This window comes from Oreochromis aureus, linkage group 20, assembly GCF_013358895.1.
Source record: "Oreochromis aureus strain Israel breed Guangdong linkage group 20, ZZ_aureus, whole genome shotgun sequence".
Taxonomy (NCBI): domain Eukaryota; kingdom Metazoa; phylum Chordata; class Actinopteri; order Cichliformes; family Cichlidae; genus Oreochromis; species Oreochromis aureus.
The window spans coordinates 6267482-6280928 of NC_052961.1; the positions used below are offsets into that span (position 1 = coordinate 6267482).

Genomic DNA, 13447 nt, shown 5'->3' on the forward strand with positions numbered 1-13447 from the left:
ACCCAGCGTGTTTAGTTCTTCGTGGTTTTTGTATTATTGTACTTGTGTTATTCTATGGTTTCTAGTTTTGATCCCTTGCCCTTCATGTTTCTGTGTCCCCTCGGTTCTGTGTAAGTCTGTGTCTTTGCATGTTTGAGTTTTGTTGTTTTCTGTCACTCTGTATTGTGAATTATGTTCTCATGGTTGGTCTTTTGTTACTCTCTCGAGTCTAGTTTCTTGTGTTCCAAGCTTAGTATTTCCCTCTGTGTATTTTGGTTCTTAGACCTCTGCCTTATGGTTTATGTCTCTGTGTTTCTTAGTTGCTGTCTTCACTGTGCCAAGTTCGTGTCTCTGTGTCATACTTCCTGTTATACTTTGAAGGTCCATGTCTTATGTGAATGTGTCCTGCTTTGCTTCCTTGTCTCGTCAGTCCTGATTTCTCCCAGCTGTGCCCTCCTTCTGTGTCTCATTCCCCTCGTTACTTCCCAGTGTATTTAAACCCTGTGTTTTTCTGAGTCAGTGTCGTGTTGTCCCTCAAGTTGTGTGTTTCCTTGTGTGCCTCTCTGCAAAGTGTAAGTTTATATTCTTCCCAGTTTAGTTTTGTTTGCTTTCCCCTGTCAACAAATAAAGCTGAGTTTTTTGAGTTCATCCCTCGAGTCTGAGTACCTGCATCTGGGGTCCAACGCCTGCCTGCCACACAGCGATTCTTGACAGAACGACGCGACCAGACATGGACTCAGCAGGCTCCTCCCGGGAAAGCGATTTGGCCCGCATCTTCAGTCTGTGGAAGCGAGTTTCCCACGCCTCGGACACTAAAACAATGTCCATTGGGATAAATGCCATCGAGGCAATTCTCAAGGGGAATCCCCATCTTCGCGAGCTCTCAGGATTTTTGGGCCTACTTTCCAATCTGCATAAAGCCAAGGAGGCGGTACGAGCTTGCCGTGCCGCAGCAACAGTCGCTAATGGAGCTCGTCATACCGCAACAGCGACCGCCACAATTGGAAAACATTTCCATGCCGCTGCCACAGAACTCCTCTCCATCCACCCTCCGCTCTGACTGTCACTCACCCGCTGCTTTTCTCGCAGCAATGTGGTCGGAGGATGAGGAGCCGACCGTGACCTCTCCGTCGTTGCCAGTTTCCTCCATCCCTGCACCTCCTGCTTCCCGAAGAAAACAGCGTTCACTCCGCCGACACCCACCGCCACAGCCGGACCCCAAGACTTCTGAGCTGCCGGCTGTGGTGAGTGGAAGAGACAATCAAGAGTTTCCTGACTTGGGGACTGTTTATTCTGTTTATTCCGGGGCTTTGTTTTTTCTGTCAGCTGCCCAGCCTGAAGCTCTGTCAGCTGCCCAGCCTGAAGCTCTATATTCAACCTATAGCCCTGCCATTAATGCACTCTGTAGCTTAGCCACTAGCCGCCCAGCCCGCAAGCTGGGCGGCTAATGGCTAAGCTGATACTGTCAAAGGAGGTAACACCTCAAATCTGATGGAACACCTGGCGACACATAGCGTTTTTGTTTTGTTTTTTAAAGCCGAGAAATGCGCAGTGTTTGATAGCTTGCTGCGAGACCTCACACCGTGCACATCTACTGCGGGTGTGGTGCCTGTTATCGGACACGGAGTTAGCAACATCCCCGAAAAACCCGAAGAGGAGAGTCCTGGCCCCTAGCCCTGTCAGCGTAGCAGAAATGATGATGGCAGCAGCAGCCGTTCTCCTCTGCGTGAGTAGCTTCATGTTGTTCGTGTGTAATTAACGTTGAGTACGCTAACCACGTTATTACCTTAATGCGTGTAAGGTGAACTAGCAAACACCACCATAGTTACATGCAGCTGTCTTCTTGTTTGATGGCAGATACTCCTTTCACCCTGGCCAAAAAGGCTAAAATGACCAAAGAAAAAGTGGAAAACAGTTAAACATGAGAGGTTTTTGGACAAAGTTTGTGTGTGGGGTGTGTTGGTGTGGTGTGTTTCTCCCCCCCCATTGTTTAAGCACTGCTTCCAGCCAAGAGTGATACCATATATGCCCTATAGCTGCAGAAAAGGCTAACATTATCTTTTTACAAAAAAACAGCTGAACATGAGAGGTTTTTGGACCAATTTTGTGTTCTCCATTCTTTAAGCACCGGTATCGGATAAAACCTAAACGATACCATCCCTAGTCAAGTGTTCATTTAACACTCAAGAGTGGACACATATTGACATTTTCTGGTGTCAATTTAACATTGGAGATTTTGCAGTGTGGAAACGGGAATGGCTGAAAGTTTCTTTATACACTAGTCACATTTGTTGCCATATTCACAGTCAAGCAGCAGGAACATCTTATTGCCACTGTGCTAAAACAGTCCTACTGAATAAGAAAAAGTTTATTGATTTGTTTCTTTTTGCGTTAAAAAAAAATATATAATTAGAGTTCGACAACTAAAGAGTCACTTTCTAAAACAGTATATGAGCAGATTTATTACTAGACCTGTTATTCTGTGCGGTGGGTTCAACAATTAAGCATCAGTTGTCTTTATCATCATTCATAATGGCTCTACTTTACTATATGCTTAAGAATTGCTCGGATAATTTTCTGCATTTCTTTCAACAGCTTTTCACCTACGCAAATCAAGCCTCGGTCTTCAGACGTGAAGACATCTACCAGAGTCTCAATCCAGTCAGCAGGGATCGTAACCAGCTCTATTCTACACTCGTGCCCAATTAGGATGTGCAGTTTTTGAATTTTTAAGTGTGCACAGTGTAATTGGTTTTTTTGGTTTTTTTTGGAGTTAATCTTGGAAGAATTAAGCTTGTCATGTAGCCATGACACAGTCTGACCCAAGACGGTATACATTTCCTGTGAGTAATCCTTCCTTCCTTCCTGTGTTTATTTCAGGAGTTAGAGCTCAATATAAGGGTTAAGTCTAAAGTCTGCACATTTAACCTCATTGCATATTACTCACCACATTATGATTTAAAATTTTTGATGTCATAAAAAGCATTTGTATCATAAAACAAGTGAACAGATTTTTTTTTTTTCACATTTTTACACCTGTAATTTTCTGTTCAATAAAAGAACGTTTTGATCTCATATGGCTGGAATTTGCTCACTTGGGGAAAAAATATAAACTGATTAAAAAAAAAACATCCTAAAATTGTTGTATTTTAAATGTTTTTATGTTAACGAACACATTCTTCAAGCTAAATGAAGCAGTCATCTGATGCTAATAAGAAAAAGAATACATCAATAAATGTGAAATATGCTGTCACAGCTTCATAAGTTAAATTATACAAAAAATAAAACAATTTTGTGGCAAAATTTGATGATTATTCTTACTTATCTAAATCACCTAATTGATCTAGTTACTTGTCCTCCGAAAAGTGCCGTGCCAGGTATGTATAGAAATAGTACAAAATAAGCTCCATGCAGCTTTCCAACCACTTGATTGGTCTGTTTTTAACAATGTCATATGTGAAAAACAGTCAGATAAACTGAATGTCCAATGCATCTCACCTGTTAACCGGTACCACTGCAAAGAGATCAACAGGCCTCATTTATTAACGGTGTGTATGAAAAATCTGTGATTTATCAGAATTTTTGCACCTGAATTTGTTTGTACTTTACGAACAAATAGGCTAGTACGCATATTTACTGAAAACAAAAATTTCTGCATCTGATAAAACTAGACGAAAGTTTATAGAATTTGTTTTCCTTTAAGACACTTTGCCAACAGAAATTCTATATTTTAACTAGCATCATTAAAACAAGATAATCCCTGTAAGCTAAAATCAGAGGTTTCAAACTCCTCTGTCTCTGGTTTAAACAGTTTTCTCTACGAGGCTCCTTAAGGGGTCAAAGGAACTGGATATCCTTAACATGGTCTTCCCACCTACCAACTGTTCCAAACATCTGTTTACAAGAGAGAGCCAATTAGAGGAAAAAATAGCTAAAAAGAGGTTAGCTTTAATGCTACAGAAGCTGATTTCAAAAAGAAGATTAACTACTGGGCTGCACCAAGAACCAGTATAAGATAAAAGAGGATTACCTTGCTAACTGAGGTTAGCAAAACGAGATTAGCATAGCAGATTCAGGTGGGGGATTCAAAACATTATTTGATTAAAAAAAATTTATGTCATTGTCGTTAAATTCATTTTCAATGTGAGATCTTTATATTTAGAATTTTGTACACTTTCTTTAGCAGTATATTACTTGAGCTAATTCATACTCTTTGAACCCTCAAATATACAATATAATCAAAATTGTTCTATTTTCCCCTGCTAGATACATGTTAAGAAATTTCTGTTTAATTCTATTCTTTTTTTTTGATGATCACTTCCACTTTCATTTATATCAATTTAAGAAATCTGCATTACCGCAGGCTTTCGGGCGCCTAAGGAGAAAGGGACTCTTGAGATGCAGATATCTCTAAATATTACAACCTGTTATGTACGGAAATAGACACAATATATTATCTACACTCAATGTGACTCCACAAAATACTGATCAATTCTGATCATCTTTATTTTTTACAGAAAATCTAATCAGTCTTTCTCACATCTGTCTCCACCACAATAAGGAAGTGACTACTTCCTTGTTGTGGCACCTGGCATCTATTTGTATTGTGTTTAAATTATGCTGCATACCTTCTATGAGTAACAGCCAATCGAATTCAACTGAAATTTGGCAGATGTCTTAAAAAATAGAAATAGTATGTTTGGAGGTTAAACTGAGACATGTGTTTATACAAAAAGAGAAATTTCAGGGTGGCACATTTTTCTCAGCTTAGAATCTAAAGTGAAACTTGAAATAAGTTTTTTCGTTTTCTTTGTCATATATAATCCATGTAAATACAATTCAAAGGGACCAGGGGCTTTAGAGGCTCATAAGACTTTATCATTGCATAAAGTCAAATTTATATAGCTCAATTTAAACCACCAATATACAAATTATTTCAAAATTATTTAATAAACAGACCGTTTATAGTCATTGATGAAAGGATGTGACTTAAAACTATATTCATTTACCTTCCACTTCAACTGTAATCATAGCAGACCAAATCTTCTGTGTGGTGTCAAGAAATACTTTGTCACTAATGGACAAAAAGCTAAAAACTAGTGAAATATGACAGGTGAGCACCAAAACTGGCTCTCCAAAATTACACATTACAATAAATTAATTGTGCAACCATCGGTTATATTCTGTGACAACCAACTGCAAGCTAAATATTTGTTTGATGGTAACTTATTGTATTCTTCTGTGTGGAAAACATGAGTGAGTACAAGGAGGGATCAAACAGAAGTCTAACTGGATGTCAGTTTGAATTAAGTTCTGGAGGTAGAAGATTAAAATAGACTTTGGTAAAAGTACAATAATCGTAAAAACAAGTGTGCAAAAATACTGAGGATGCAAGAGTGAGGGGGTGCAGGAAAATATGTTGTAATGAAAACTTTTAAGAAAAAGGAACTAGAAAAAGAATGTATGTGTCACACAGGCAGAAACAGTAAATGTTTTTTCCATTATACTTAAAAGAAATGTGCAATCTGTCTCATGTGCTGAATGCTGGGTGAGGACTTATCACCTTAATTTATCTTAAATGCTTTTCTTTGTGTAACATTTGTTCTTTAGTTGTGCTCAGATGGAAAGTTCTGACTACTCTAATCATTGTCACCATAGTCTTCCTGAACACGCTCTTCATCATCATACACACAATCATCATGGTTATTAATATAAATCCTTAATTCACCACTTTGGTGGCCTCAGGATTTCATATTTGCTTTTGACAGACAGATTGAGGTGATGTCCGCAGTGATGCGAAAGCTTTACTGATATGCTGTGTTAGAGAGAGAGCAGGGCATAAAAGCGAAGCTGTCGATTTATCAGTCAGTCTATCTTCCTACCCTCACCTATGGTCACAAGCTCTGAGTAGTAAACAAAAGAATAAAGTCGCGGATACAAGCTGCAGAAATTAGTTTCCTCCAAGTGAGAGTGGTTGGGCTGTCCCTTGGAAATAGGGCAAGGAGCTTGGTCATTCAAGAGGGACTCAAAGTAGAGCCACTGCTCCTCCACATCAAAAGAAGCCAGCTGAGGTGGTCTGGGCACCTGACAAGGATTCTTCCTGGGTGCCTTCACGGTGAGGAAGTCCAGGCATGCTGTACCGGGAGGTGCCCCGGAGCAGACCCAGGAGTTGCCTTGGAGATTATGTCTCCCGGCTGGCTGTCTCAGTGTCCCCCTGGATGAGCTGGAAGAGGATGCTGGGGTGAGGGAAGACTAGGTTTCTCTGCTCAGTTACCCCCATGACCTGAACCCTGTTAGGCACAAAAATCACACAGAAGTGTAAGAATCAGTCTCAGCACTTAAAAATGATGCTGCAGTTTTTTTGACACATCTGCCAGTTTGAGCTTTTCAAGAAAAGAATATGTTTTAATATCTAAAGTGTATGTTTACTCAGTTATTAGAGAATCAACCTCGTCAGTTATATTCAACCGGGAGAAAGATCTGACAACACCTGAGAAGTAAATGCAAAATAGATACCAGTGAGGAAGAGTGACGTGGTTTGACTGGAGGGAAGGGGTGACAGGCATCATCTAAAAATGTTCAACATTTATCTCAGGCTATTATTTCCAAATGAGGTCACAGTCAAAACAAAAAAAAGGAAGACTGAGTGGGATATTGAGTAAGAGCTCAGTTTTGGAGAAGGCGGGGGGGGGGGATATAAGAGTTTAGTTGAGTAACTTAACTCAGGAAGTTGGTAAAGTTAAACTGAGAAGTTGCAAGGATTTATTTAAACCCCAGACAGAGGTCGTTCTTTGTTGATTGTCTGATTGTCAAACCAACAGGCTCAAGAATCAGAATGAATATCCATGTTCTGTTCTTCTGCGTCTTATCAGGTGAGTATCGGTCACCAAAATGACTCTTAAATACAGCAGCTCTCATTTTGTGAAGTTTTCATTATCATAATTACCAGTTTCTGCGGGGAAAAAAGTTAAATACATACTAATTTATCTCTGAACGCACAGAGACTATGAATTTGCAAATTTTGATTTTTTTTTAATTGATATTGATATAATTGTTCGGCAATAAAATAGTCCAAAATATTAGAGGTTTCTTACTGTCCAGGGTTTAAATCCAAAACCCAGAAATGTCAAATCTGGATGACAAAAGCAAGAAAAACAAACCTGCAAATTTCATAAATTAGAGACATTGACATATTTGTTTTTAAAATAATCAAAATATAAGAAGGTATTAAATTAGCTAAATACTCACAACTCTGGATTTTATATAAAGAGTTTTATATTGACCAAGGGTATTGTTCTTTATATCACAGCAGGATTATTTGACAAAAATACTCATCTCATCAACGCACAAACAAACCTTTATACAAAGGTGGAAGGCGAAGACTTCAGATTTGAACTTGACACTGAAGTAACTGCAGGAAGCAGAAAATATATCTGCAGGAATGACAGTGAAAAGGAAGACATCCTCATTGAAACTACTGAAAACAGAGCTGAGAGTGGCAGATACATAATAAGATATGACATAAGTGACAAGAAAGTGCGCGCAGTCATCAAAGAGCTGACCCAGTCTGACTCTGGACGGTACAAAATTGGTGTGAGCAATTCTTCGTCCATGAATTTATTTCAGGAAGTAGAGCTCAACGTTAGAGGTGAGTTTCTTCTAAAGTCAAGGAATTTATATTGATTGCTTCAAGCAGTGCTCTATGTCAATCTATATTTTTATATCTTAACAGAACTCTGTGAAGAAGATATCACCAGTGGTAAACCCAAAGTCTACAGTGCTACTGTGGGAGGGGAGGTTACAATCAGATGCCTCTTGCCTTTACATCAACTAAACATAAAGTTCCTCTGTAAAGATGAATGTAAAAAAATGATCATCAACACAAATAATTTCACAGTTATGAATGGCAGATATGAAATTGAGTATTGGAGTAACATGGGCTTTAATGTGACCATCACAAGCCTAACCAAGTCGGACTCGGGGCGGTACAAGTGTGGCGTGCGAAAAAAAGATGCAAAAAATACATGCCTGGAATTTGAGATCTCAGTAACAGATGGTGAGTTTCTACTGGAAAATGTACCTGCATGTCTCCGGGTCTGATGAACAACTTTACTGATACATGCAATGGTCCATAGTAGTCCTTGCTTTTGCTATCATTGTGTTTTCAAGATCAAGAATGAACTTTTCCAGTTCAACTTGATGCAGTCTGCAGAAACTCTGTGTCAGCTTCCATCGCTTAATCAAAGAGTAGCAGGTTATAATCAAGTTTATATCATTTTAAAATGGGAGAATATGTGAGGCATCTCTTAGCGCTCTTATCACAAATAAAGGTCAGTATACCCAGAAAATCCTTTCCTTATCTGATTAAGTTTACTTCAATATCAGGAATCACACAAAGACAGTTACCACCTCAATAAGTCGATCCAGGGTTTCAGGCAGTTAGTTAAATTATTTTAATGTGCATAAAACTGTTTTTTTCTGCTCAGTCGTTTAGTCCTCTTCTTTCAGCTGCAGACCCAGGAGTGCAATGAACAAGTATGAACACAAGAATTAAAACCAGCAGGAATGAAGTTTGTAAGAGTCAGTGTTTATACAACTAAAACTTTGGATCTGATTAAGCAGAATCCAATCCTGCTTCATCGTACAGACCTCGAAGGCGTACTATATGAGAGAAAGTTCCAAGTTAATTTGCCCGAGATCATCTGCAATTCTCATCTGCAAATGGTTTAATTTGTTCACTTGTTCCCACTGTCCCCCGCCTCTCAATCAGGTAACATCCTGCTGCTGGCTGTATGCGTGACTGTGGTTGTGGTGCTACTCGCTGTTTTTGTTCTGCTCTTCTACAAACTGAAGATAAAGCGTAATGTTCAGTGTAAGTTACTTTACTGTTTATTAAGTTTCTATTAAAAGAAAAGAAAAAAACAAGTTTCTGCTATATTTTACAGATGTGAACACGAGAGGTAATGGAAGAAATATGGAGGTATTTGTCTCTGAAATCAGTTATTTCAGCTATCACTCCTTGTCACCCCACTAATTTGTTTGTAGGTCTGTCTGTTTGCTTGATCGATCATTTGTTTGTTTTAGGTTGCTGTCTATGATGATGTTGCTGACGTTTACCAATGGCCCGCTGATGGGTCAACATACCAGGAGCTGAGCAGCAGGGAAGAGCCTCTGTACTCTTTACTTGAGCCTCCACCAAACACAAATCTGCACTGATAATCAATAGATTATATTCGTTTTTGTTTTCGAGTGGAACGTGTCTTTTTCTTTTCCTCACATTGTTTATAAATTTAGTTGGAAAAGAAGCAGAAGGGCAAAGTGTATGGATTTACTTTGGTAAATGTTTTATTCAGTTAAAAGTAAGTGTTACCTGGTTAGTTATGGAGTATTCAGTAAAGATGTAGTACTTTCTAATGTTATTTTTGCTGCACGTGACAATAAAGCTTAACAGTACGAACAGTTAGGAGAGTTTTAGTTTTTGTCGTGTCTACATAATGAAATAAAGAGAAAAAAACATAAAATCAACATTAGCCTTCACTGGTTTATTGCTACAACCCACACTATAGAAATGTCTCAAGTCAATGAGTGTGAAGTTAAATTTCATTGTTTAAATAAAATTGGATCCCCTTAAATGCGGTCCTGTGAATGTAATTTATTGGTAATGTTACACAAATCATAATTATTCTTTTGTCTGTTAGATACATGTCAAGAACTTCTGTTTATTTCTATTGTCTTTCATGATGACTTCCACCTTCATTACTATTATTATAAGAAATCTGCATTGCCGTAAGCTTTCCGGCCCTGAGGAGGAACTCAGGTTATCTAAGGTTATATATATATATATATATAGAAACACAGTATGCTATCCAGCCTCAATCTGACTCCACAGAACACTGATCACTTCTGACAGGAGATATAGACGATCTATTTTTTCTTACATCTATCTCCACCACAATGAGGAAGCAACAACTCAGAGAGGCACCTGGTGTCTATTTTTAATCTCTTTTAAATTATGCTGGAGAGTTTTCAGGAGTAGCTCATCAAATGTAACTAACTTTGATGTTCATATATTTATTCTTTATAGAGTAAATATGTATATTTTAGAGACATTATTACGTAAACAGACAGTAAATAGACATTAATGAGAGAACATGGCTTACAAAATATATCCACTTCATGTTGTATTAGGCACATGGCAACTTAGAACAAGACAAAAAGAGCATTTACCTTCTGCTGTCTTCATCAAAAATGGGTACTGATGTACATGAAATATATAAACTGTGAATAATTACACAATGTGTTCAGACACATCATACTGTGACCATTAAATTTCAGACAGTCAACATCCCATGGGTAAAAAATACTCAGGTTGAAAAAGTTATTTTAGGAAGGAAGCTGTGGCGTGAAAGTTCACTCCAGGTGAACCTCAGCGGGGGTTCAATTAAAGTGTTTTTGGTTTTAAGATTTTATTTTCTGCAGCATTAGCAGGGAGAGTAACCTTTGTGCTTTCAAAACAAAGAAAACAATCTTTAAATCCTGTATTTTACTGGTAACCAGTGAATATAGGCCTTTACCGGACAAGTATTACTGGTGAATTCTGAACCAACTACAGGTCAATAGGACTGACTGATTCCTAACACAATCAAATGGTTGGTGTAGAAGAAAAAGTTCAAAGTAAAATGAGGAAGCGAGACACTGAAGTGTGCAGCTTCAGCTTCCTGACTGTTCAGATATTTAGAGACTAGAAGCAGTGAAGTGATCTCCTGCAGTTTATTTTTTTCTCCTACTGAATTAACTTCAGAATGAATATCCACTGTCTCCTCTTCTACTGCTGCTTCTTCTTCTCAGGTGAGAACTCATTGTCCTTCTCATCATATTGATTTAAGCAGTTTAAAGCAGCTAGGTTCACTCAGGTGCTTTATTGTACACTTCAGTGTTCCAGTATTAATCATAGGTCTGCATCTGTTTTACCATATTTTTGTAATCTAATTTAGCAAGAACTAAAAGGGGTGTAAAAAAAAAAAAAAAGCTATTTAAACCTAACTGGCCCAATGCTAAAAGAAGGGAAACTGCGCAAATACTTAATAATAATTAATAATGCTTAATACTTATTTCCTTTTATTTTCTGTTATAGTGCTGTTTTATTTATGTTTGTATTTATAAACATTATTTTGACAATTATTAAGCCAAAAAATTAAATTTATATATATATGTTTTCCTGTAACGGAGTAATAAAACCTTGTGCAAAGAAAGAAGGGAAACATTTTTAATGAGCATGACTTAAGCTAAAAAGAAAAAAGATTTAAAATTTTAACTTAGCAGGTAACTGACTGGACCTTTTAACCCAGAGTAAAATTTCCACCTGTAAATTTTAACAAATTTAGAGTTAATTATATGAAAGAGAGACGAATGCAGACACGTAAATCTTGATTGCCAGTAGGATAATTAATAAACTAGGTGAATTAAACAGAATCAGAGAAATGCTGCACATTCTCAGCCTGATGCTGGATTCTGTTCAACAATTAACCTTTAACAGAAAAAACTAATCACTATCATTATGTATGTTTTCCACAGCGCTGTGTAGCGGTGGGCTCATCAGTGCAAAAACAATCACCCACACAGAAGGAGGCAGTATCACTGTGGAGTGCTCCTTCTCTTTATCTGGAAGAAAAAAGTTTCTCTGTAAGGACAAATGCGAAGAAGGAGACGTTCTCATTGAAACAGAAGACGACGCAGCTCAAAGGGGCCGATACAGCATCCAGTATGAAGAGGGATCTTTTCCAGTATCGTCTACAGTTCTGTATGTGAGCTTCACAGAGCTGACAAAGTCCGACTCTGGACGATACTCGTGTGGTTTAGAACGGCCTCTCTTACCAGACTCATATCAGGAGTTTGAAGTCAGAGTTATAGATGGTGCGTTTCAAAGAGTTTCTTTGTCATTTGTAAAAGAAATTTTTTAAATGAACCTTTTTTTAATTTTCTGTCATATTTCACTGTTACAGTGGTGGATGCTCATATTAAATGTGGCGTAAGTTTTAAAGAAGGAGGTCAATGTACATGCAAGTAATCCTTGTGAATGGAAATGCAGGCTTCTCTTGGCTTTATATCACTTCAGTAAGAGATGTATCTCTACTGTGGTCATCTCGGACACACAGCTCTAACTGTGAGCACAGAATCCCCCAGAGTTATCAAAGTTTAGTTTTAATTTTTATTGCTTAAATGTTTTTAACTGCTTAAACAAAATATAATCTGACACCCACTGTGTTCACTCCTGTTCAATGGTCTAAAAATACACTGAAAAATCTAAATCATCACTCATAACCATACATTACATTTTTATGGATCAGCCATAAAGTTTTCACCATTTCGTTTCATCTGTTTTGTGTAATACAAGTGCCGCACCTGCAGAATTACCTCTAAGAACAGTCAAGACATGTTTTACTTTACAATCCAGTACTGACTGAGTACTGATATTGAGCCAATACTAATAATAAGAGCACTGAAATTATACAATTTTAACATGAGGTAAAACAAACAAACAAACAAACAAACAAACAAACAAAAACCTTTTCACTGTGAAAGTCTGATGTGAGCCGTTGTTTCAGAAATGAAGGTCAGAAGTAAGAAAAATTAACTCACATAGACATTGAACAATCCCACTTAATGCTTAAGTCATGCCTTAAATCAAGTCACCAAAATGTTATGAAATCAATTGTTTGTTTATTACCAAGCTTTCATTAAATGTTAGCTTATTGTAAGTGTTCACAGGTGTGTCTATAATTGGTGGTGGCGGTTGATGTTGCCAAAACCCTTGTTTCATTTTTTTTATAGATCACAGACAGCTGCTGATCTTTTAAGTAAAAATAAACTTATTTGTTGAACATAAATGATGAGCATTCATGCATCTATGTTAATTAACTGGTTTATTTTGTTATTCACAGCCTTGAAGACTTTCCCCGAGACACTGAGGCAGGTTGAACAGCAGCAGACTGACGAAACAGCTCAGGCTCTTAGCTTTAAAGGTTCGAGTGTGCACAACTACCTCTCTGATATCTACAGAATAAGATCTGTCATTTTTTATTCATAACAAAATGTAAAGACTACCTCAAGTTTTTAAAACCTTATTTTAGGAGTCAGTGAGAAAGCTTGACTTGTGATTCTCTGGAGTGTTTTTATTGTCTGGTGCTGAGTGAAATTAAAGTTGATGCCTTGGACTTGGGAGCTGAGAAAGCACAAATAGGCAACTAGAACAAACCACACAAAAGAACTCCCTGTAGTTTCCTTGTCCTTGAAAATATTTTTCATCTGACTGCTCTTGTATATACAGATTCATGACTATATACACAAAATGCAAATTGTTCACTTTTAAAAGCTGTTAAAAGTACATTTTCGAAGGCAGACGTGGTTGGAAGTAGCATAAATCAACTTTATATACTCTCTATATATTCTACATCAAAAGGTATTTAGT

General features: G+C 37.6%; 1 protein-coding gene across 1 annotated transcript; it reads left to right on the forward strand.

Moving 5' to 3' along the window:
• Window positions 1-1203: 1203 nt before the first annotated feature.
• Window positions 1204-9409, forward strand: LOC120435148 (polymeric immunoglobulin receptor-like). The gene is made up of 7 exons (XM_039604150.1): window positions 1204-1223; window positions 6801-6851; window positions 7289-7627; window positions 7712-8035; window positions 8750-8851; window positions 8925-8959; window positions 9064-9409. The coding sequence occupies exons 2-7, from the start codon at window positions 6815-6817 to the stop codon at window positions 9193-9195; spliced, it is 969 nt and encodes a 322-aa protein (XP_039460084.1). The 5' UTR covers window positions 1204-1223; window positions 6801-6814; the 3' UTR covers window positions 9196-9409.
• Window positions 9410-13447: the final 4038 nt, after the last annotated feature.

Excerpts from the sequence above, each read along its gene's own strand:
- LOC120435148 (XM_039604150.1), top strand. The coding sequence starts at position 6,815 with ATGAATATCCATGTTCTGTTCTTCTGCGTCTTATCAG. Across the intron at positions 8,036-8,749 it reads TGAGATCTCAGTAACAGATG|GTAACATCCTGCTGCTGGCT; the intron begins GTGAGTTTCTAC and ends CCTCTCAATCAG. Across the intron at positions 8,852-8,924 it reads GATAAAGCGTAATGTTCAGT|ATGTGAACACGAGAGGTAAT; the intron begins GTAAGTTACTTT and ends TATATTTTACAG.